The sequence below is a fragment of the Gigantopelta aegis genome, chromosome 14 (genome assembly GCF_016097555.1).
Source record: "Gigantopelta aegis isolate Gae_Host chromosome 14, Gae_host_genome, whole genome shotgun sequence".
Taxonomy (NCBI): domain Eukaryota; kingdom Metazoa; phylum Mollusca; class Gastropoda; order Neomphalida; family Peltospiridae; genus Gigantopelta; species Gigantopelta aegis.
This window is the reverse complement of record NC_054712.1, coordinates 56,740,352-56,762,116: the sequence shown is the minus strand read 5'-3', so window position 1 is coordinate 56,762,116 and position 21,765 is coordinate 56,740,352. Positions and strand designations below refer to the sequence as shown.

The window sequence follows — 21,765 nt, the reverse complement described above, 5'->3', positions numbered from 1 at the left end:
GATTATTTTCCGTTGTGTTAGATATGTGTATATATCATGGGAAGACGTACAAGCAGGGTCAGAGAGGGAATTTCACTACTTTAACTTGACAAGATTATTTTCCGTTGTGTTAGATATGTGTATATATCACGGGAAGACGTACAAGCAGGGTCAGAGATGGCAGGACGGATGTGACTATGATTGCGAGTGCATCAACTCCATGGAAGGAAAGTACAAGTGTGTGGAAAAGTAAGTTAATGTTCTCAGTTGTACTAGTGGTGTTTCTTAAAAACAATATTGGGACGAATTTACAATGCCTGTTTATGTCTTACACACGTGTAACTTCATCCTTTTACGATTTGTAAACACCTGGGTTTAAGATAAACAAGCTTTGTAAAATCGGCCCACTGTTTTTAATTCCATTTTAAACAATGTTTTCAATATCACAAGGATTTATGAGTGTGAGGTGTTGGTTTTTTTAACAATATTTCTTTTAAAATGTGATAATTAAAAATTAAATAATTTTTATTTTTTTTAAATCCTTTTTTAAAAAACAATTACTGTTTTAATTCCGATTTTCAAAGAGTATATGCAATCAGCTGGATCTGCCAGTTCCATGTTGTGAAAACAGCTAATTATGGTAAATGGCTGTTTCAAAGTTTGGTACGATGCAATTAATGTAGACATGTGCATGTGGACGTGAAACTGCATGGAAGAGGAAAAGAGAAAAGTTTTGTTCCATTTGTAGAGGTGAGACCTAGCCCTGTGGTAAAGCGCTCGCTTGCTGCACGGTCGGTCTAGGATCAAACCCCGTCGGTGGGCCCATTGGGCTATTTCTCATTCCAGCCAGTGCAACATGCATGACTGATACATCAAAAGCCATGTTATGTGCTTACCTGTCTGTGGTAAAGTGCATAAAAATGATCCCTTGCTGCATTAGAAAAAATACAGCAGCTTTCCTCTGATGACTATGTGTCAGAATTACCTATGTGCTCTAGTGGTGTCATTGAAAAAAAACAAATGTCTTTGTTCTATTTGTCAAATGCTACTGACTTATTGTCTGAGACTTCATTATAGCTATAGCCACCATTTGTTACGGTGCATAGACTTAGGAGATACGTACATTTGTTACGGTGCATGGACTTAGGAGATACGTACATTTGTTACGGTGCATGGACTTAGGAGATACGTACATTTGTTGGGCCTGTTTGGGGACATGTATTGTTTTTAGCAGTACTCTCAGAATGCTTGTTTTCAGAGGAAATTAATTTCTTCCTTTCTTCGTTTTAAACTTACAGATGTTCCAAATATCCCAGTCTGCCAGCACAATGCCATCTGCAGCGCGACGTGTACAACCCGTGCTGTTATAAACCTGTGTGCGACTTCACCGGAACCAGCGGTCTAGTGACGGGAAAACCACCCGCAACAACAGCACCAGGTACGTCTTCACTCACCTCGAATTTGGTGCATTCTCCTTGTTTGTTACACTCTCTCGCAACAACAGCACCAGGTACGTCTTCACTCACCTCGAATTTGGTGCATTCTCCTTGTTTGTTACACTCTCTTGCAATAACAGCACCAGGTACGTCTTCACTCACCTCAAGTTTGGTGCATTCTCCTTGTTTGTTACATTCTCTCGCAATAACAGCACCAGGTACGTCTTCACTCACCTCAAGTTTGGTGCATTCTCCTTGTTTGTTACATTCTCTCGCAATAACAGCACCAGGTACGTCTTTACTCACCTCGAGTTTGGTGCATTCTCCTTGTTTGTTACATTCTCTCCCAATAACAGCACCAGGTACGTCTTCACTCACCTCGAGTTTGGTGCATTCTCCTTGTTTGTTACACTCTCTCGCAACAACAGCACCAGGTACGTCTTCACTCACCTCGAGTTTGGTGCATTCTCCGTGTTTGTTACACTCTCTCGCAACAACAGCACCAGGTACGTCTTCACTCACCTCGAGTTTGTTGCATTCTCCGTGTTTGTTACACTCTCTCGCAATAACAGCACCAGGTACGTCTTCACTCACCTCCAGTTTGGTGCATTCTCCGTGTTTGTTACACTCTCTCGCAATAACAGCACCAGGTACGTCTTCACTCACCTCGAGTGTGGTGCATTCTCTTTGTTTGTTACACTCTCTCGCAATAACAGCACCAGGTACGTCTTCACTCACCTCGAGTGTGGTGCATTCTCTTTGTTTGTTACTCTCTTTTAATTTAACTGTTGCATTTTTATATTGATCATCACTTAATGTTTGCATATATCATAGTTTGATACCCATGCAATAAGCGATGTATTTTTCATGCTGGGGTGTTGTTAAACATCTATTCTATTTTATTGTATTGTATTCTATTCTATTGTAATATATTCTATTCTATTCTATTCTATTCTATTCTATTCTATTCTATTCTCCTTGTTTGTTAACCTTCTTTTTTATGGGTTTGTTTAGAACATGTATGTTTGTATTAGGACAGGTTTTAAAAACAAAATGTTGCCATAACTTGACTGATTGGTAAAAATCAGCGGAACTTGCTCTCATTTTATTTTATCTTAAATAATAATTTTAAAAATAATAAGAAAGAAAAAAAAAATTGTTTTAATTTGAAACAAAAATTTAACATAATTTTATTAAGAATTGTTTTTTCTAAATCTAAAAATGGAAATAACAGAAGAGAAATCTAAATGTAACATTGACTATAGATAGTAAAACCTTAAAACATTTTTGTTTAAAAATGTAATATAATATTATTTATATTTTTCTTTATTTTATTTCCCCTAGCTTTTTGTACGTACAATGGTGTTCCATACAAGCAGGGTGAGACGTGGAATGATGGCTGTCAACTCAAATGTTCCTGTGAGGATGCAAAGACAAACATTTATCGATGTGATACAAGGTGGGTTTTTATCTCTATCATCGACTTTGTCATTTTAACTTCACTTTAAATATTTCAGATGTCTACAGTTTCATCCAGGATGCTCGTTAGTCTTTGATTGTATATCGCGCATTCAGCAGATATATCAACTCCTGCAATTGCCCACGGCAATCGACAATGCCGTGGAGATTGCCGTAGAGGTTTTCATTCTCCACGGCACTTTTTTTGCTGTCGACTATATTAGAATTGTTTTCCACTGCTTGTTTTTTGCCGTGGACATTTTCTTAATTGCATGGGTTGCAGATGTATACTGAATAAAAAAGAAAACACAAATATTTAGGGGTTTTTATTAAAGTTTTTTTTATTTATTTATTTAAAATTATTCATTTTGAATCTCATAGATTTAGTTTTTGTGTCTATTAAATTTGCAAAATTTCTGGGAAAATATTGGGCCCATTTTAACAAATTACTGTAGTTTTATACTGGAAAAAATATCTATATATTTAGTGTATCTTTTGTTGTTCGATATATTAAATGTGAACACATTAAATTTAGTTAATCTACAAACAGGCAACACATTTGTATAAAGCTATAACAGAGAAGCTAAAAAAAAAAAAATGATGGAAAAATGAAAGTAGTATGCGATCACAAGTAGTATTCACGTGTAGTACATTACCCTGGCTGGATTTCGTCAGCTTCGCTGCAATTGGCCAGTTTTGTCCAATCCATTGCTATTTAAAAGCCTTTGTTCGACTTGGGAAGAAAGAAGGTGAGCAGTACGCTTTTTTGTTCCAGTCCCTCTCACATTCCTATATTTTAAATAATAAAATGTAAGTACTTCTAATGTAAATGATCAAAAAGGACTTTAATAGTGAAAAATATGTCTTTGATAGTGTTTAAAAACTGGGGTCTGTCTCTTTAAAAGCTGTGACTGTAATCATTGTGAAAGTCTGTGTGTTTCAGATGTCCTCAGTACCCTGTTATGCCCGGCTGCACGTTGGTGCTGGATCCACGTGATCCATGCTGCTCGCTACCATCCTGTCCAATGAAGACCCTACCAACACTGGCACCTGGCCAGACACCTCCCCCAGGACAGACGCCTGCTCCACAACTCATTCCTACCATCGCTCCTGGAATCGTACAAGGCCAGACCGTTAGCAACAACACTCAGAGTAAGTTAACGTTTAGACTACTGGATTAAGTTTTGACAAAAACCATGGGAACAAGTTTATAATTTTTACTCACATATATTCACTTAAATGCTTTATATTTGTTTGCATTTACCATAGTTTGACACCCAATTGCCGATGTATTTTTTGTGCTGGGTTGTCGTTAAACATTCTTTCATTCATTCACTTAAATGTTTTATAAGATATCTCGCCTGCAGGAGTCAGAATGTTAAAAATTAAACGGGTTAGTCAGTTTGTGATCAATCCTAATCAGTAGGCTCATTGGACTATTTCTCGTTCCAGTCAGTGCACCACGACTGGTATATATCAAAAGCCGTGGTATGTCTTATCGATACCTGTTGCTGTCTACATATACATGTATGTTACTCTTTTTGATAAGCAGCAAGAATATTTCTCACATTATGGATAGTATATCCAGTCGTGTTGCACTAGATAAATAGAGATTATTATATGAGCTTGTGTGTCATACTGATTTTATGAAACGAATGTCAGGATTTTTGTATTACCCAAAGGAGAGCGAGGGTAATACATGAATCCTGACACGAGTTTTGTAAAATCAGTAAGACTCACATGCGAGTGTAATAATTTCTTTATTATCCATATTATTATTGTTGTTTTCTTTATGAATAACAAGACCCAACTCAAAATGTTTCAGCTACAACTAGAATGAGATGACGAAATGACGTCTCATTTCAAATGCATTGTCTGAGCTAGGACTGGAGAAGCAACGTCATATTATGACATCGGTTCCCAAAATTACGTCATTGCACTTGTTATTACACGTGTGCTTCGTATGATTGTTATTAACTCGGTTATGTTGAACCATATGGATAATAACACTTGTTATTACACGTGTGCTTTGTATGATTATTATTAACTCAGTTACGTTGAACCATATGGATAATAACACTTGTTATTACACGTGTGCTTCGTATGATTATTATTAACTCGGTGATGTTGAACCATGTGGATAATAACACTTGTTATTACACGTGTGCTTGGTATGATTGTTATTAACTCGGTTATGTTGAACCATGTGGATAATAACACTTGTTATTACACGTGTGCTTGGTATGATTGTTATTAACTCGGTTATGTTGAACCATGTGGATAATAACACTTGTTATTACACGTGTGCTTGGTATGATTGTTATTAACTCGGTTATGTTGAACCATGTGGATAATAACACTTGTTATTACACGTGTGCTTGGTATGATTGTTATTAACTCGGTTATGTTGAACCATGTGGATAATAACACTTGTTATTACACGTGTGCTTGGTATGATTGTTATTAACTCGGTTATGTTGAACCATATGGATAATAAAATGAGAAAGACTTCAGGTGTCTACTCAGTGGTAAGACGCTTTCCTGATGTGCAATCTGTCGAGGATTGATCCCTGTCAGTGGGGACATTGGGCTATTTCTTGTTCCAGCCAGTGCACCACGACTGGTATATCAAAGGCCATGGTATGTGCTATTCTGTCTGTGGGATGGTGCATATAAAAGATCCCTTGCTACTAATGGGAAAAATGTAGTGGGTTTTCTTTCTAAGACTATATGTCAAAATTACCAAATGTTTGACATCCAATAGATGCGTAATAAATCAATGTGCTCTAGTGGTGTCGTTAAACAAAGCAAACTTTTAACTTAACTCCTTTAAAAAAAAAAAATAATACAGTGAATTTCTCTAAACCAAACACCCACAGGACCATATGAAAAAGTCTCGTTACTTAGGGGTTTCGGTTTTAAAGAACTTCTATTCTATTCTATTCTGTTCTATTTCTCATTCCAGCCAGTGTACCAATGGAAAAATGTAGTGGGTTTTATCTCTATGACTGTATCAAATCTCTATGACTGTATCAAAATGACCATATGTTTGACATCCAATAGCCGATGATTAATGAATCAATGTGCTCTAGTGGTGTCATTAAACAAAACAAACTTCTTCTTTTATTCTGTTATTTTAAAAGGCATCCAGTCTTGAGGGAATTCTGGTTTAGTGAGGGTCCGGTTTGGAAAGGTCGCACTGTACACAATATTTGGCACACCAAGCCCAGTGATAGTTTTTAATTAGTAATAGTTGTGTAAAAAGGACAACTAAAAATCCTTTTTAACATTATTAATTTTACTAATTGATTTAAAAAAGAAAAACCATGAAAATAAACATACTTGGAATGGTCTTTAGTCCATAAAATATTTAAATTACATGTTAGCATTTCTGTAATAAGTTTTCTCTGTGTATAAAGATATATAATTATACCTAGTAGGGTTTGTTTTTGTTTTTTCTTCTGTTTTTAATCCCAATTCACTCTGAAAGCTCTTCTGTTGAGAAAAGTAGATAGAGGTAGTCACATGACCTAAAATGAGAACCCAATACACAATGAACGATTACTGACATTTGGTAAGTTTTCAGGATGTTCAAACTAGCCGGTCAGTTTAAAGGGGATATGCACTTGGTAAGATGTCTGGTTTTAGTATTCATAAAAAGAAAACCAGTACCTTACAACTGTTACATGTATATCAAAGGAATAGTATGTGCTGTCCTGTCTGTGTGGAAGTGCATATGAAAGATCCTTTGCCGCTAATGGAAAAATGTAGCTTTTCGTTGAATACTTTTGAGTCAGAATTTACTAAATGTTTGACATCCAATAGCCAATGATTAATGAATCAAAGTGCTCTAGTGGTGTTGTTAAACTAAAAAAACTTTTAACATTAACTTTTCTTGAAAAGAAAGCAAAAGGTTTCTTCCATTTTACAACCATTACCTTGGTTCTTGTTACTCTGTTAAGGCTGACTTTTCATCCATCATACGTCATCTGCCATTTGTCCGTCTGACATGCAACATTTGTTGTATGTGAAAACACTTTCCATATATATACGATTTCACGGACTGATAGGTTATTTTAATCCATGCTCTTATGCACTGTATTACAAAAAATGGGAAAAACACAAGGAATAAAGAAACACCAGCCCATCAGGTTGCGATTAAAACTGTTGGATGACATGTGATGGACACTTAGGATAGGCCTATATGGGAAGGATACAGAAAGTTTAGAAGACGAGCATTTTTGTTTTGCGTGTTAAGAATGATGAACGTGAAAATTGTACATATGGAAAGCCAGCATTAAACATTATTTGTACATATCCAAAAGCAAGGCAAGCTGTCCCAATTAAGTGTCTTTGCTGTCAGGCTACATTGTGTTTTTTCTTTATGTTTTATTTCACATTTTGCTTATTTTTGCACAGAAACGTGTCTGTACCATGGAGTCGTTTACCACCAGGGTCAGAAGTGGGATGATGGATGTCGCTACAGGTGTGAATGTATTGATGAGCACACAGGAAGATATGTCTGTCATGAAAGGTAAGCACGGCAGATCAAGATCGGCACAAGTTATTGCTTCCCATTAAAAGATAAGAGGCCCAAAATGGGGGTGTTTTTAGTAACGTCAAAAATAATTACGGTAGGTACAGGTATTTCACTAATTCACATACTGGTATATATATATATAGAGAGAGAATACTACATGAGTGGCCTGATACCATTTATCTTACAACTGTAAGATAAATGGTATCTGATGGACACAAATGTAGTAAAAAATGTTTTACATATCCTCAAAAACAGTTTTAAAATAATTTGAAGTGCCTTTTTCAACTAAAACCTATTTACGGCCCTTGCGCTTGTAGTTAACCTACATATGCGTATCAGACACAGGTTAACTTGTACATCACAGGGTGATTGATTTCAATTGTTTCATAGGGTGGTATGGCATTGGCTACCTTGGAACAACCAGTCGTATGTCTCTAAATTGTTATCACACATATATGTGTTATTAGCATGTGTTATGAAAAATAACAAATGGTGTTCTCACCAACATGTGTCCAAGAAAATCTATTTGACATTTTTTATCCAGGTGTTCACAATATCCCAATGTGCCATCCTACTGTACCATGGGAGTTGACCCGGCTGATCAGTGCTGCAAGAAACCTCAGTGTAACCTGCCTCCTGTTGTCAGTCCAACACCCAACCCACAACACCAAGTCAGCCCTACACCCGGCCAGCACAACACTCCAGTACCACAGCCTAGAAGTAAGTTACAGATAGTGTGACTGTTATAGTGTTACAGTACCCAGTCAGTCCAACACCCAACCTACAACACCAAGTCAGCCAACACAACACTCCAGTACCCAGTCAGTCCAACACCCAACCCACAACACCCGGTCAGCCAGCATAACACTCCAGTACCCAGTCAGTCCAACATCCAACCCACAACACCCGGTCAGCCAGCACAACACTCCAGTACCCAGTCAGTCCGACACCCAACCCACAACACCCGGTCAGCCAGCATAACACTTCAGTACCCAGTCAGTCCAACACCCAACCCACAACACCCGGTCAGCCAGCATAACACTCCAGTACCACAGCCTGGAAGTAAGTTACAGATAGTGTGTCTGTTATAAATTTCATAATACCCAATCCACAGAAAACTATTATAATAGACTGAAGTTAAAGTTTGTTTTGTTTAACAACACAACTAGAGCACATTGATTTATTTATCATCGGCTATTGGATGTCAAACATTTCGTAATTTTGACATTCATTGTACAATGTATAGTCTTAGAGACGAAAACCACTACATTTTTCCATTAGTAGCAAGCGATCTTTTATATGCACCATATAATTCATGGTAATTCTGACTTGTAGTCATCAGAGGAAACCTGCTATGTTTTTTCTAATGCAGCAAGGGATCTTTTGTATGCACTTTCCCAGAGACAGGAACACACATACCACAGCCTCTGATATACCAGTCATGGTATACTGGCTGGTAGGGATGGCACAATTATTCGATGTTACCGAAAACTGCAGACCATGGTTCATTTCAATTTTTTTTTAAATGGTACATGTATCAACGTTTTCACACCTTGCTGGTAATCCCAATAATCCGTAAAGTATTTCAGCCAATCACACCATTCGATTCTTGCTAATTTCTTGCTGGGACCATAAAAATTGTAACCTCCCAAAATAGGGACTGACCTCAGTGATTAATCTGACGAGAAAATAAACTTCCCATTTGTCAAAATTTTAAAAAGTAAAGACGTGTTATAAAATGGCACCCAATTTCCATCGTATTAATTTAAAACAATTCAACATCACTAATTTCCGTAAGTTTTTATCGGGATGAAATTATCCGCAGATCCAAAACTACAATGTACACAAACTACTGTGCACTTTTTTCTTCTTTTTTTAAAGTATTAAATCTTTGCAGATTGTTTTGTTTTCACTTTCAGTATGACCAAAAAATAAAATAAAAATAATAACTAGTTAAATAATTCACTATTATATATTATGTGCATGTACTTGTGCTTGTTATCTTTTTATTATATTATTATAGTATTATGTACTCCAGAATGCATTTAAAGACAATTGAATTTTAATTTTAATACACGAGAGACTGTCCCTAGCATTCTCTCCCCCAAATTATTTTACCAACCCTCTGAACTCAAATCCTGGGGGACACATTGCCCAAGTATCCCAGACCCAACATGCTAACATGGCATGGTAAAAATACAAATTGTTTTTCTAGTCAAGATATAATTTTATATTTACAATTATTTTACAAATTACCATTAAAAATAAAATGTCTTGCTCTTAAAATAGTTTATAAAACTGTATATATGATAATTGGCGTACTTGTACTACTTGTGAAAAGTATCGCAAATAAATCGAACCGTGGACCAAAAACTACAAATCAAACCAAAAATGAAAAAACCGAACCGTCCCATCCCTACTGGTTGGAACAAGAAACAACCCAATGAGCCCAACGATGGGGATTGATCCCAGACTGACCGTGCATCAGGTGTGCTCTTTACCAGTGGGCTACGTCCCACCCTTATAACAGACTAAAACCCAACCCATAACATCTGGTTTCCTGACGATACACCGCAACCCCTTTAGTCTTCACTTTATGTTGATGCTTACGTTCAAGCATGCTGTCCTAGGCACACACCTCAGCCATCTGGACTATCTGTCCAGGATATGGGTTCATATAAATTTACCTTTAAATGTAAACTCCTTTATTATATAACATTTAGTGAAATATCTTAAAATATCAGTAAAAGTGTTATCAGTCACTCAGTGACGATAACACATTTTAGTGTGAAAATTTCACTATTTCACTATAATATGTGTTATCATCACTATAGAAAGTGTTATCTGTACTGTAAGAAAGCTAGAACTATTTTGCTGCTGGCATTTTAAAAATAAAGGTAAATTGCCAAAAGTTATATAATAAATAGAAAATATCATATTTTTGGTTAAATATGATTTATAATCTCATCTCGTGAAGTTTGCAATCATGTGACACTCGTCGTGCAAGTGCGACTCGTGAAATATGATTGCAAATTTCACTCGATGAGATATAAATCATATTTGACAAAAATCTTGAAATATCCCCTATGTACATGTATAATATTAATTGTCCCCTTGTTTGATGTGTATAAACCTTTAAGCTGATGTATATTTTCCCTTCAGATTACTGTGAGTACAAGAATGCCCGATATGTTCAGGGTCAGCAGTGGTTTGATGGATGTGAGAAGACCTGCGTTTGTGAGGATGGAAAGACTGGCTACTACCGGTGTAATGACAGGTAAGACTGGCTACTACCGGTGTAACGACAGGTAAGACTGGCTACTACCGGTGTAATGACAGGTAAGACTGGCTACTACCGGTGTAACGACAGGTAAAACTGGCTACTACCGGTGTAATGACAGGTAAGACTGGCTACTACCAATGTAACGACAGGTAAGACTGGCTACTACCGGTGTAACGACAGGTAAAACTGGCTACTACCGGTGTAATGACAGGTACTGGCTACTACCGGTAAGACTGGCTACTACCAATGTAACGACAGGTAAGACTGGCTACTACCGGTGTAACGACAGGTAAGACTGGCTACTACCGGTGTAATGACAGGTAAGACTGGCTACTACCGATGTAACGACAGGTAAGACTGGCTACTACCGGTGTAATGACAGGTAAGACTGGCTACTACCGGTGTAACGACAGGTAAGACTGGCTACTACCGATGTAATGACAGGTAAGACTGGCTACTACCAATGTAACGATAGGTAAGACTGGCTACTACCGGTGTAACGACAGGTAAAACTGGCTACTACCGGTGTAACGACAGGTAAGACTGGCTACTACCGGTGTAACGACAGGTAAGACTGGCTACTACCGATGTAATGACAGGTAAGACTGGCTACTACCGGTGTAACGACAGGTAAGACTGGCTACTACTGGTGTAATGACAGGTAAAACTGGCTACTACCGATGTAATGATAGGTAAGACTGGCTACTACCGGTGTAATGACAGGTAAGACTGGCTACTTCCGGTGTAATGACAGGTAAGACTGTGGCGACTACCAGTCGAAATCCAAGACAGTGTCAGCTGTTCATTGTACATGTAGATTTGTGACATCAGTTGATGACACGTACCTAAATTTTGTTGAATGTTGTTTGGGAATTAAAAGAAATGGAACCTTATTTAATGATGCCTCCGCACAATGTGTGATTAGTGGCTTACAGGTGTCAAATATTGTGGTTATTGTGACTCGGTGCTAATCTATTGAAGAAGTTTGTTTTGTTTAACGACACCACTGGAGCACATCAATTAATTAATCATTGGCTATTGGATGTCAAATTTGGGTAATTCTGACATGTAGTCATCAGAGGAAAAGTCGCTACATTTTTCCTAATGCAGAAAGGGATCTTTTATATGCACTTTCCAACAGTCAGGAAAGCACATGCCATGGCCTTTGACCAATTATGGTGCACTGGTTGGAATTAGAAAAAAACCCAATCAGTTTAATGGATTCATTAAGGTGGCTAATCTATTGAAACAACTACATGTACTGTTTAACATTTTAGAATTGTGTAGCAATCTCTGAAACTTGCACAGCTAATTATGATGAAATACTGAACAAAATGTTCTCGAAATATGCGAATATATCCCAACAGTTAGAGAAACGACAACAATGGGATGGACTACAGCAGTTAGCCATTGAATTTGGATTGGGTTGTTGGATTCCACAATATCATAAACATGATTTAATATAGATATTTAGGGGTTCTGTGTCATTATCTGATACTTCCGACCTGTAATCGGGAATTGTGGAAGCACGGAATCATGCTAAGTTTTCTGCATGCAGTTAATGTTTTGTCTTTGTTGAATTTGCATTGAGCAGTTCACTTTCTGATTTGGTTGAATACACATTTAGCAGTTAATTTTCTGTCTTTGTTATCCTCAGATGCGCCAAGTATCCCAACGTCCCTTCACAGTGCTCAATGGTGGCCGACCCGAAGGATCCACAGTGCTGTCAGGTACCACAGTGTCTCCCCACACCTGGGCCCAACGGCTTCCCCACCCCACGGCCAGGGCAGAATCCCATTCCGACCATAGTGACCAATGTTCCAGGAGTGATTACCGGCAAGGCTCCAACTCCTACGCCAGGGTCTAATGGACAGACTCCGACTCCAAGAAGTAAGTGTGTCACCATTCAGCTGACCAGAGGCCTAATTCACTAAACTCTCGCAACTTTGCGATCTCGTAGTGCAGTGCTAAAAGACTTACAAAGAGGATACTTTGTTGTCTAGCAGAGCCTAAGAGACCTTTGTGAATTAGGCCCCTGCCACCTACATGTAATGGAAGCTTTAGGCTGCGATTGGATTTATCTGTGGGGTTTTTTCATCTACACTCGCTTCCACATAAGTTATTCTTCTTCCACCCAATTTGATTGCATTGTGGACGGAACATAAATGTTTGGAAGTGGTGGCAGATCGGTCTGTAAACACCAACTGATTTCAATACAGTTGAGGATTGTCTTTTATTTCTTTTACATTCATCAGGATATGAACAAAAAATCATCCGCAGACTGTGTGAATCAGTGAAACTATTCACACACAAGTTTGCAGATTAGTATTGTTTTTCTTCATACTCTGATGAACGTAAAAAAAAATAACAGACAATCCTTATAATTAAATTTGAAAATGTTTCTAATAATAACACATAAAGTTAATATTGTTTAAAACATTATTTTATTGGTTCTTAACAATAACGCTCAGTAAGACAAAATACTAATATAAAGTGATGTCATCGGGTATGATGTTCCCTGACAATGTTAATATTTCATTCATAGAGAAATGAATAAACTCGCATTCCTACAGTTGGGATTATGTTAAAATGAAATGAATGTAACACAAATTTAATTATTCCGATTTGAGGGACAATATATATGGAAGTGAGGACAGAAGCAAACAAGTGTTATAGTCTGTGATCATGGCCTTAATCTGTTCATTGTCAGATGTGTATTGCAGTTCAGTCAATATTTAATCTGTTCATTGTCAGATGTGTATTGCAGCTCAGTCAATATTTAATCTGTTCATTGTCAGATGTGTATTGCAGCTCAGTCAATATTTGATCTGTTCATTGTCAGATGTGTATTGCAGCTCAGTTCATTGTCATTGCCGTTCATTGTCAGATGTGTATTGCCGTTCAGTCAATATTTGATCTGTTCATTGTCAGATGTGTATTGCCGTTCAGTCAATATTTGATCTGTTCATTGTCAGATGTGTATTGCCGTTCAGTCAATATTTAATCTGTTCATTGTCAGATGTGTATTGCGGTTCAGTCAATATTTAATCTGTTCATTGTCAGATGTGTATTGCGGTTCAGTCAATATTTGATCTGTTCATTGTCAGATGTGTATTGCGGTTCAGTCAATATTTGATCTGTTCATTGTCAGATGTGTATTGCGGTTCAGTCAATATTTGTTCATCTGTGTATTGCATTGTCTGTTCATTGTCAGATGTGTATTGCAGTCAATATTTAATCTGTTCATTGTCAGATGTGTATTGCGGTTCAGTCAATATTTGATCTGTTCATTGTCAGATGTGTATTGCAGTTCAGTCAATATTTGATCTGTTCATTGTCAGATGTGTATTGCGGTTCAGTCAATATTTGATCTGTTCATTGTCAGATGTGTATTGCGGTTCAGTCAATATTTGATCTGTTCATTGTCGGATGTGTATTGCGGTTCAGTCAATATTTGATCTGTTCATTGTCAGATGTGTATTGCGGTTCAGTCAATATTTGATCTGTTCATTGTCAGATGTGTATTGCAGTTCAGTCAATATTTGATCTGTTCATTGTCAGATGTGTATTGCGGTTCAGTAAATATTTGATCTGTTCATTGTCAGATGTGTATTGCAGTTCTGTTCATTGTAAATATTATTTGATCTGTTCATTGTCAGATGTGTATTGCGGTTCAGTAAATATTTGATCTGTTCATTGTCAGATGTGTATTGCGGTTCAGTAAATATTTAATCTGTTCATTGTCAGATGTGTATTGCAGTTCAGTCAATATTTGATCTGTTCATTGTCAGATGTGTATTGCGGTTCAGTCAATATTTGATCTGTTCATTGTCAGATGTGTATTGCGGTTCAGTCAATATTTAATCTGTTCATTGTCAGATGTGTATTGCGGCTCAGTCAATATTTGATCTGTTCATTGTCAGATGTGTATTGCGGTTCAGTCAATATTTTCTAGAGTTTCTATCAGTCCCAGAATAATTGTTTGTAACTACTTGCAAAGTTTGCATCATCTCATTTTGAATAACCTGCGATCATCACATTTAAGCCAAACTTATGGTTGATAACAGACAATTTGCGAATCATCATTTTGACTGTATATCTGTTTTACTTGATCTTCCCACAGAAGCCTGTATTTACAACGGGAATGAATACCATCAGGGACAGAGATGGCAAGATGGCTGCAATTACAACTGTGTCTGTGAAAACGAAGTAACTGGCTCGTACAGATGTGAAGAAAGGTATTTTCCTTTTGTTTTTTTATTAATTTATTTTTTGACAATAGATTTTTGCAGTATGTTTTTCTTAAAATTTCAGCCATTATTCTCTTGATGGAATTGAGACTGGCAACAAGACTTTAGTGAAATACTGGATTTTGTTTTTTAAACCTTGGTGGCATAGACTTTAACCAAAAATATTTTGATGTTTTATCTCAGTGCAGGGCTTGAACCTAAGAATTTATCACCCACAGCATTAAACAAAAAATTGATGTGGGTGAAACGGCTCAGCAATGGCAATTTTGAGCCTGTCTGTGGCATGTTTTTCAAAAGGTAACTTTTGCAGCAAATAAATATTACTGAAAGGTTATTTTAAATGTACAAATGTTAAATTCTGGCAGATAATTTTGCTGTCGTTGAGGAGTTTTACTGACTGTAGTAATTTTTATCCAGTGGCATAAAAGTGCTGCAGTGATGCAATTTATATCTTAATGACGGCAATTGCCTTCATTAAGTTCGAGTCCTGCTTGGTAAGTGTTTCAGTGATGCTTTTTTTACCTGCAACAAATTGAAAAAAAAATGTCCTGTGGAATATAGAACATAAAAATATGTTGGTGTTGGTGTTATTTTTTATTTCTTCTTTAGGCTTTTGTGTGAGTTGGGGGGACGGGTGGGTGGGGGGCCTGTTTTTAGCAAAATAAACCATTTTCAATAATATAGACCATAGGCTTTTTTTAGTGATTACATGTATATGAAATTGTATAAACTGTAGCAAAATATATACTATAATTATATTTAATCAGATTGTCTTTAATAAAATTTCAAAATGTTCAGTTTTTATACAATAATAAAATGTTTAATCAGATAGACTTCAATAAAAAAAATAATAAAAAAATTAAATGTTCAGTTTTTAATAATTTTTTATTTTTATTTCAGGTGTCCAAAATATCCATTTGTTCCACCGACATGCACACTAATCCGCGACAGTTCCGACTACTGCTGCTACAAGATGTCTTGTGTGAATAAACCAACACCAAACCCATTCCAGACACCATCACCCGGATCTACCCTGACACCCAATCCACACCCTAACCAAACACCTGCACCCCACAACACCCCTTCACCAAGTACGTACATTGTAAACACTGACACACACAAACCAAACACCTGCACCCCACAACACCCCTTCACCAAGTACGTACATTGTAAACACTGACACACACAAACCAAACACCTGTACCCTACAATACCCCTCCACCAAGTACATACATCATAAACACTGACACACAAACCACTGCACCCTACAACGCCTCTCCACCAAGTACGTACATTGTAAACACTGATACACAAACCAAACACCTGTACCCCACAACACCCCTCCACTAAGTACATACATTGTAAACACTAACATACCCAAACCAAACACCTGCACCCCACAACACTTTTCCACCAAGTACATACATTGTAAACACTGATACACAAACCAAACACCTGTACCCCACAACACCCCTCCACCAAGTATGTACATTGTAAACAGTGACACACCCAAAGCAAACACCTGCACCCCACAACACCCCTCCACCAAGTACGTACATTGTAAACTGACACACAAATCAAACACCTGCACCCCACAACACCCCTCCACCATGTACGTACATTGTAAACACTGACACACACAAATCAAACATTAGCATTCCAATACATTCCATCAACAATGTAAGTACTAACATCCAAAACTAGACACACACATTGTAAACATTTGACATCCAAACAAAACCTCAAAACTCCATAACACCCTTCAACCATACACACATTGTAAATGCTTGACATCCAAACAAAACACCAACACTCAAGAACACCCCAATACCAATTATAAAAATTATCAACATAAAGCACCAGATCCCCTCCAAGAATGTATATTATCAAAATCAGCACACACCCTTCCCCAGAACACCTCGCCACCAAAAACAGTACATAAAATCAGCCTGGAATTGGAACACCCCACTACCAAGTATCAACATCGACAAACTAGATAGACACATTAAAGTAAATCATAACAGAATGTAATGTAGAAGGCAGATTCTTGAAGACTTGCTGAAGGTATAATGACTAGTTTGTTAATTATCTTATTTAGAACCCAGCCCAAAATGTGGAGTATTTGTGTGAGATATTCTGTGCATGTTTCTATTTGTGTGTTTTCAAGACTACTGTGTGTACCAGGGCATCCCGTTCAGACAGGGTCAAGAGTGGAATGTGGGCTGCTCACAGAAATGTCGATGTGATGACGCGTCCAATAATTACTACACCTGCTTTGACAGGTCTGTACTTGATTAATTTATCATATTGGTGGCATGTTATGTCCATCATATAGGCCAGAGGCCAGTTTCACAAAACATTGTAAGTTTTATTATGTCTACGACTAGCAGTTATAGCGGTCATACGTTTCAATGTTTGGCATCTATTTCATGCTGAAAATTACATCAGTATGGAAGGTGGAGCATTTTAAGGACAAAAGAAAATGAAATATGTGTATTTCTAACTATACACATGTTGTTCAATGAAACTTCTCAAGACTGGACCCTCCGTAAACCGGACGTTTCACAGAATCCCTTTTAAAAAATTTGTCTTGGTCCCAAGGGTGTCCGGTTCAGAGGGGTTTCACTGTACTATAATTATAGTAATAAGAATTACTTGCAAAACTTGGCTTGCAATGTTTTGTGAAATTGGGCCCTGAGCATTAAATTTAGGTATTCTGAGAAGTGATTATGCCATTTATCCATGGATAATTTAAGGTGTTTTGAAGAATTTTAACATGGTTTCCTTCATGACCATAGAAGCTGTATGAACATTGTTTAAGTTGACAAATAAAACACACAGAATATAATTGTGATCATGAAATTACTATTTGCTTTGATAAATTTAAGAGACAGCACAGTTAAACCTGTATTAATTAACCAGCCCCTAAGGAATATTAAAATCAGCCTTAGATTTTTGAATGTGACAAAAGTGCCAGTGGGTGTAGTTTATTCTATGTCTTTTTGTCTCCCTCCATCCCATGTCTCTGTCTCTCTCCTCCCTCCCTCCCTCCCTCCCTCCCTCCCTCCTCTCTCTCTCTCTCTCTCTCTCTCTCTCTCTCTCTCTCTCTCTCTCTCTCTCTCTCTCTCTCTCTCTCTCTCTCTCTCTCTATATTTTAAATCAAACATTTGTATCACCACATCAGACTATATTGTTGTTTCTCTCTCTATTCTACATCTGTCCCCCTTCCCTCACTCTTCTTCTCCCTCCCTTTTTTTCTCTTTGTCCTTCCCTCCCTCTCTCTCCCTCCCCCTCTCTCTCATTCTCTCTCTCATGCACACACACACACACACCACACACACACACACATAAACACACAATTTTAAATTATACATTTGATCACTACAGGCTGTATTGTACAACTGTCTTGTTTCAATTACAGATGTGCGACACACAAGCAGCAGCCAGGCTGCAGGATGGTTGTTGATCCTAGCGATGCCTGCTGCCGGATTCCACTCTGTTCACTCACACCGTCACCCAACATGTTCCCGACCCCCGGCCCAGGACAGTCGCCCAGACCAAACCCTTACCCCGTGCCTCAGCCTACCATTGTACCACCTGGAACCATCGGAGGTAGCAGACCCAACATAAACCCTCTCACCAATCAAGGTTTGGGCTAGTTTTTTTATTATAAACTTTGTTAATTTAAACAATATATTTTTTAAAATGATACAGGCAGATACATGTACATTTGTATGTTTTCCATAAATTGTCTTTGACAGTGATGAGATTTGTACAAGCATCCAAACCATGGATTATCTTTTCCATAAATTGTCTTTGACAGTGATGAGATTTGTACAAGCATCCAAGCCATGGTTATCTTTTCCATAAATTGTCTTTGACAGTGATGAGATTTGTACAAGCATCCAAACCATGGATTATTTTTTCCATAAATTGTCTTTGACAGTGATGAGATTTGTACAAGCATCCAAACCATGGATTATCTTGAGGAATAAAAACTTTGTTTTGTTTAACAACACCACTAGAGCACACTGATTTAGTAATCATCGGCTATTGGATGTCAAACATTGGTTAAGTTTTACATATAGTCTTAAGAGAGGAAACCCGCTACATTTTTCCATTAGTAGCAAGGGATCCTTTATATGCACCATCCCACAGACAGGATAGCACATAACATGGCCTTTGATATAGCAGTCGTAGTGCACTGGCTGGAGTGAGAAATAGCTAAATGGGCCCACTGACTGGGATCGATCCCCAACCGACTGCGCATCAAGCGAGTGCTTTACCACTAGACTACATCCTGCTCCTGTATTTGTAAAAGTGATACAGGCAGATAAATTTTCCCTAAAAGGCCTTTCAATTACAAGATTTTCCCAAGCATCCAAACCAAATAGTATGTTGATAAGAGGAATAAATGCCAGGATATATGTACATGTACATTTCTAAAATAAAAAATAAATGTTGATAAAAAATATCGCTTATAAAATAGTGTATTTCTTACAATATATTATATCTAGGTTTTCGTGAGTATAAGAAAAAATGGTACACCATGCAGTAGTATGTAAATCCATGGTTCTGTGCTACAACAGCTTGTTCTGTGCTACAACAGCTTGTTCTGTGCTACAATAGCTTGTTCTGAATGTGCATGTTAAACACTCTGACCTGCTCACTTGGATCTGGCATTGATTTATATACTACATGTACCACAACCAAAAAATTAAATATGTCTTGATTGGCATCATTACCACTTAGTGTTGGTGTCATTTGTTTTTTCTGATAGTTTAGACAGGTTTTTGTGAATATGTGGAAACTAGGATGACGTGGCAAATGGAAGGATTGATGGTTGTGACTATGACTTGGTATTGATGACATTTGACCGTTTTGTGTTTCGTTTTTATTTAGGATTCTGTGTGTATAAGGGAAAACAATACAAACAAGGCGACAAATGGCAGGATGGTTGCGACTACAACTGTGTTTGTATTGATGACAGCACTGGACAGTACACATGTACTGAAAAGTAAGTTGGAAATACTGGGGGTGGGGGGAGGGGTAATGAATTGTCTGTCATTACATGAATGAATTATGATTTTAATAGATACAGATAAAATTTGTTTTATAGCATTATTTCTACATGATCAGTATTGTATATTTATTAGTTCTACATGGTCAGTATTGTGTATTTATTAGTTCTACATGGTCAGTATTGTGTATTTATTAATTCTACATGATCAGTATTGTGTATTTATTAGTTCTACATGGTCAGTATTGTGTATTTATTAATTCAACATGATCAGTATTGTGTATTTATTAGTTCTACATGATCAGTATTGTGTATTTATTAGTTCTCAATGGTCAGAATTGTGTATTTATTAGTTCTAGATCAGAATTGTGTATTTATTAGTTCTACATGGTCAGTATTGTGTATTTATTAGTTCTACATGATCAGAATTGTGTATTTATTAGTTCTACATGATCAGTATTGTGTATTTATTAGTTCTACATGGTCAGTATTGTGTATTTATTAGTTCTACATGATCAGAATTGTGTATATACAATGTATTATTAGTTCTACATACAATGTATTAGTTTTACATGGTCAGTATTGTGTATTTATTAGTTCTCAATGGTCAGAATTGTGTATTTATTAGTTCTAGATAAGAATTGTGTATATATTAGTTTTACATGGTCGGTATTGTGTATTTATTAGTTCTACATGGTCGGTATTGTGTATTTATTAGTTCTGCATGGTCGGTATTGTGTATTTATTAGTTCTACATGGTCGGTATTGTGTATTTATTAGTTCTGCATGGTCGGTATTGTGTATTTATTAGTTCTACATGGTCGGTATTGTGTATTTATTAGTTCTACATGGTCACTACATGGTCGGTATTGTGTATTTATTAGTTCTACATGGTCAGTATTGTGTATTTATTAGTTCTACATGGTCAGTATTGTGTATTTATTAGTTCTACATGGTCAGTATTGTGTATTTATTAGTTCTACATGGTCAGTATTGTGTATTTCAGGTGTAGCAAGATCATCAGCATCCCATCTTTCTGTACGTTGATTCAGGACCCGTACGACGTCTGCTGCAAGAAGCCATCTTGTGCCACATTGAGCCCGACACCAAACCCACAACATACCCCGAAACCTGGGTTTACCACCCTTGCTCCACCTCAGACTCCAGTACCACAACCTCGAGGTAGATCCGTCATTGTGTCCTGTGTTTGTAGATGAAACAAACCTTTGTTGTTATCAGGTTGATAAAGAGTACAATGTAGATGATGTCTGCAGCCATCTTGAATTTTAATAGAGTAGATCCATCATCAAGTCCAGTGTTTGTAGATGAAACAACCCTTTGTTGTTATCAGGTTGATAAGGAGTAGATGATGTCTGCAGCCATCTTGGATTGTGAGAGAGTTGATTCATCATTGTGAAAACTTTGTTGTTATCAGGTTGATAAGGAGTAGATGATGTCAGCAGCCATCTTGGATTGTGAGAGAGTTGATTCATCATTGTGAAAACTTTGTTGTTATCAGGTTGATAAGGAGTAGATGATGTCAGCAGCCATCTTGGATTGTGAGAGAGTTGATTCATCATTGTGAAAACTTTGTTGTTATCAGGTTGATAAGGAGTAGATGATGTCTGCAGCCATCTTGGATTGTGAGAGAGTTGATTCATCATTGTGAAAACTTTGTTGTTATCAGGTTGATAAGGAGTAGATGATGTCTGCAGCCATCTTGGATTGTGAGAGAGTTGATTCATCATTGTGAAAACTTTGTTGGTATTAGGTTGATATAGAATTGACGACACCAGCAT

The 21,765-nt window shown here is 37.2% G+C and overlaps 1 protein-coding gene across 1 annotated transcript in view; it reads left to right on the top strand.

Annotated features, from left to right (window-relative positions):
• Positions 1-21,765, top strand: part of LOC121389349 — a 116,793-nt gene that overhangs the window by 37,519 nt on the left and 57,509 nt on the right. Inside the window, exons 25-38 of the mRNA XM_041520944.1 lie at positions 114-228; positions 1,278-1,417; positions 2,760-2,874; positions 3,817-4,025; positions 7,293-7,407; positions 7,958-8,133; positions 10,576-10,690; positions 12,354-12,586; positions 14,820-14,934; positions 15,847-16,037; positions 17,114-17,228; positions 18,368-18,594; positions 19,849-19,963; positions 20,973-21,148. Coding sequence (XP_041376878.1) covers positions 114-228; positions 1,278-1,417; positions 2,760-2,874; positions 3,817-4,025; positions 7,293-7,407; positions 7,958-8,133; positions 10,576-10,690; positions 12,354-12,586; positions 14,820-14,934; positions 15,847-16,037; positions 17,114-17,228; positions 18,368-18,594; positions 19,849-19,963; positions 20,973-21,148 — 2,157 coding nt within the window. The remainder of the gene's footprint in view (positions 1-113; positions 229-1,277; positions 1,418-2,759; positions 2,875-3,816; positions 4,026-7,292; positions 7,408-7,957; positions 8,134-10,575; positions 10,691-12,353; positions 12,587-14,819; positions 14,935-15,846; positions 16,038-17,113; positions 17,229-18,367; positions 18,595-19,848; positions 19,964-20,972; positions 21,149-21,765) is intronic.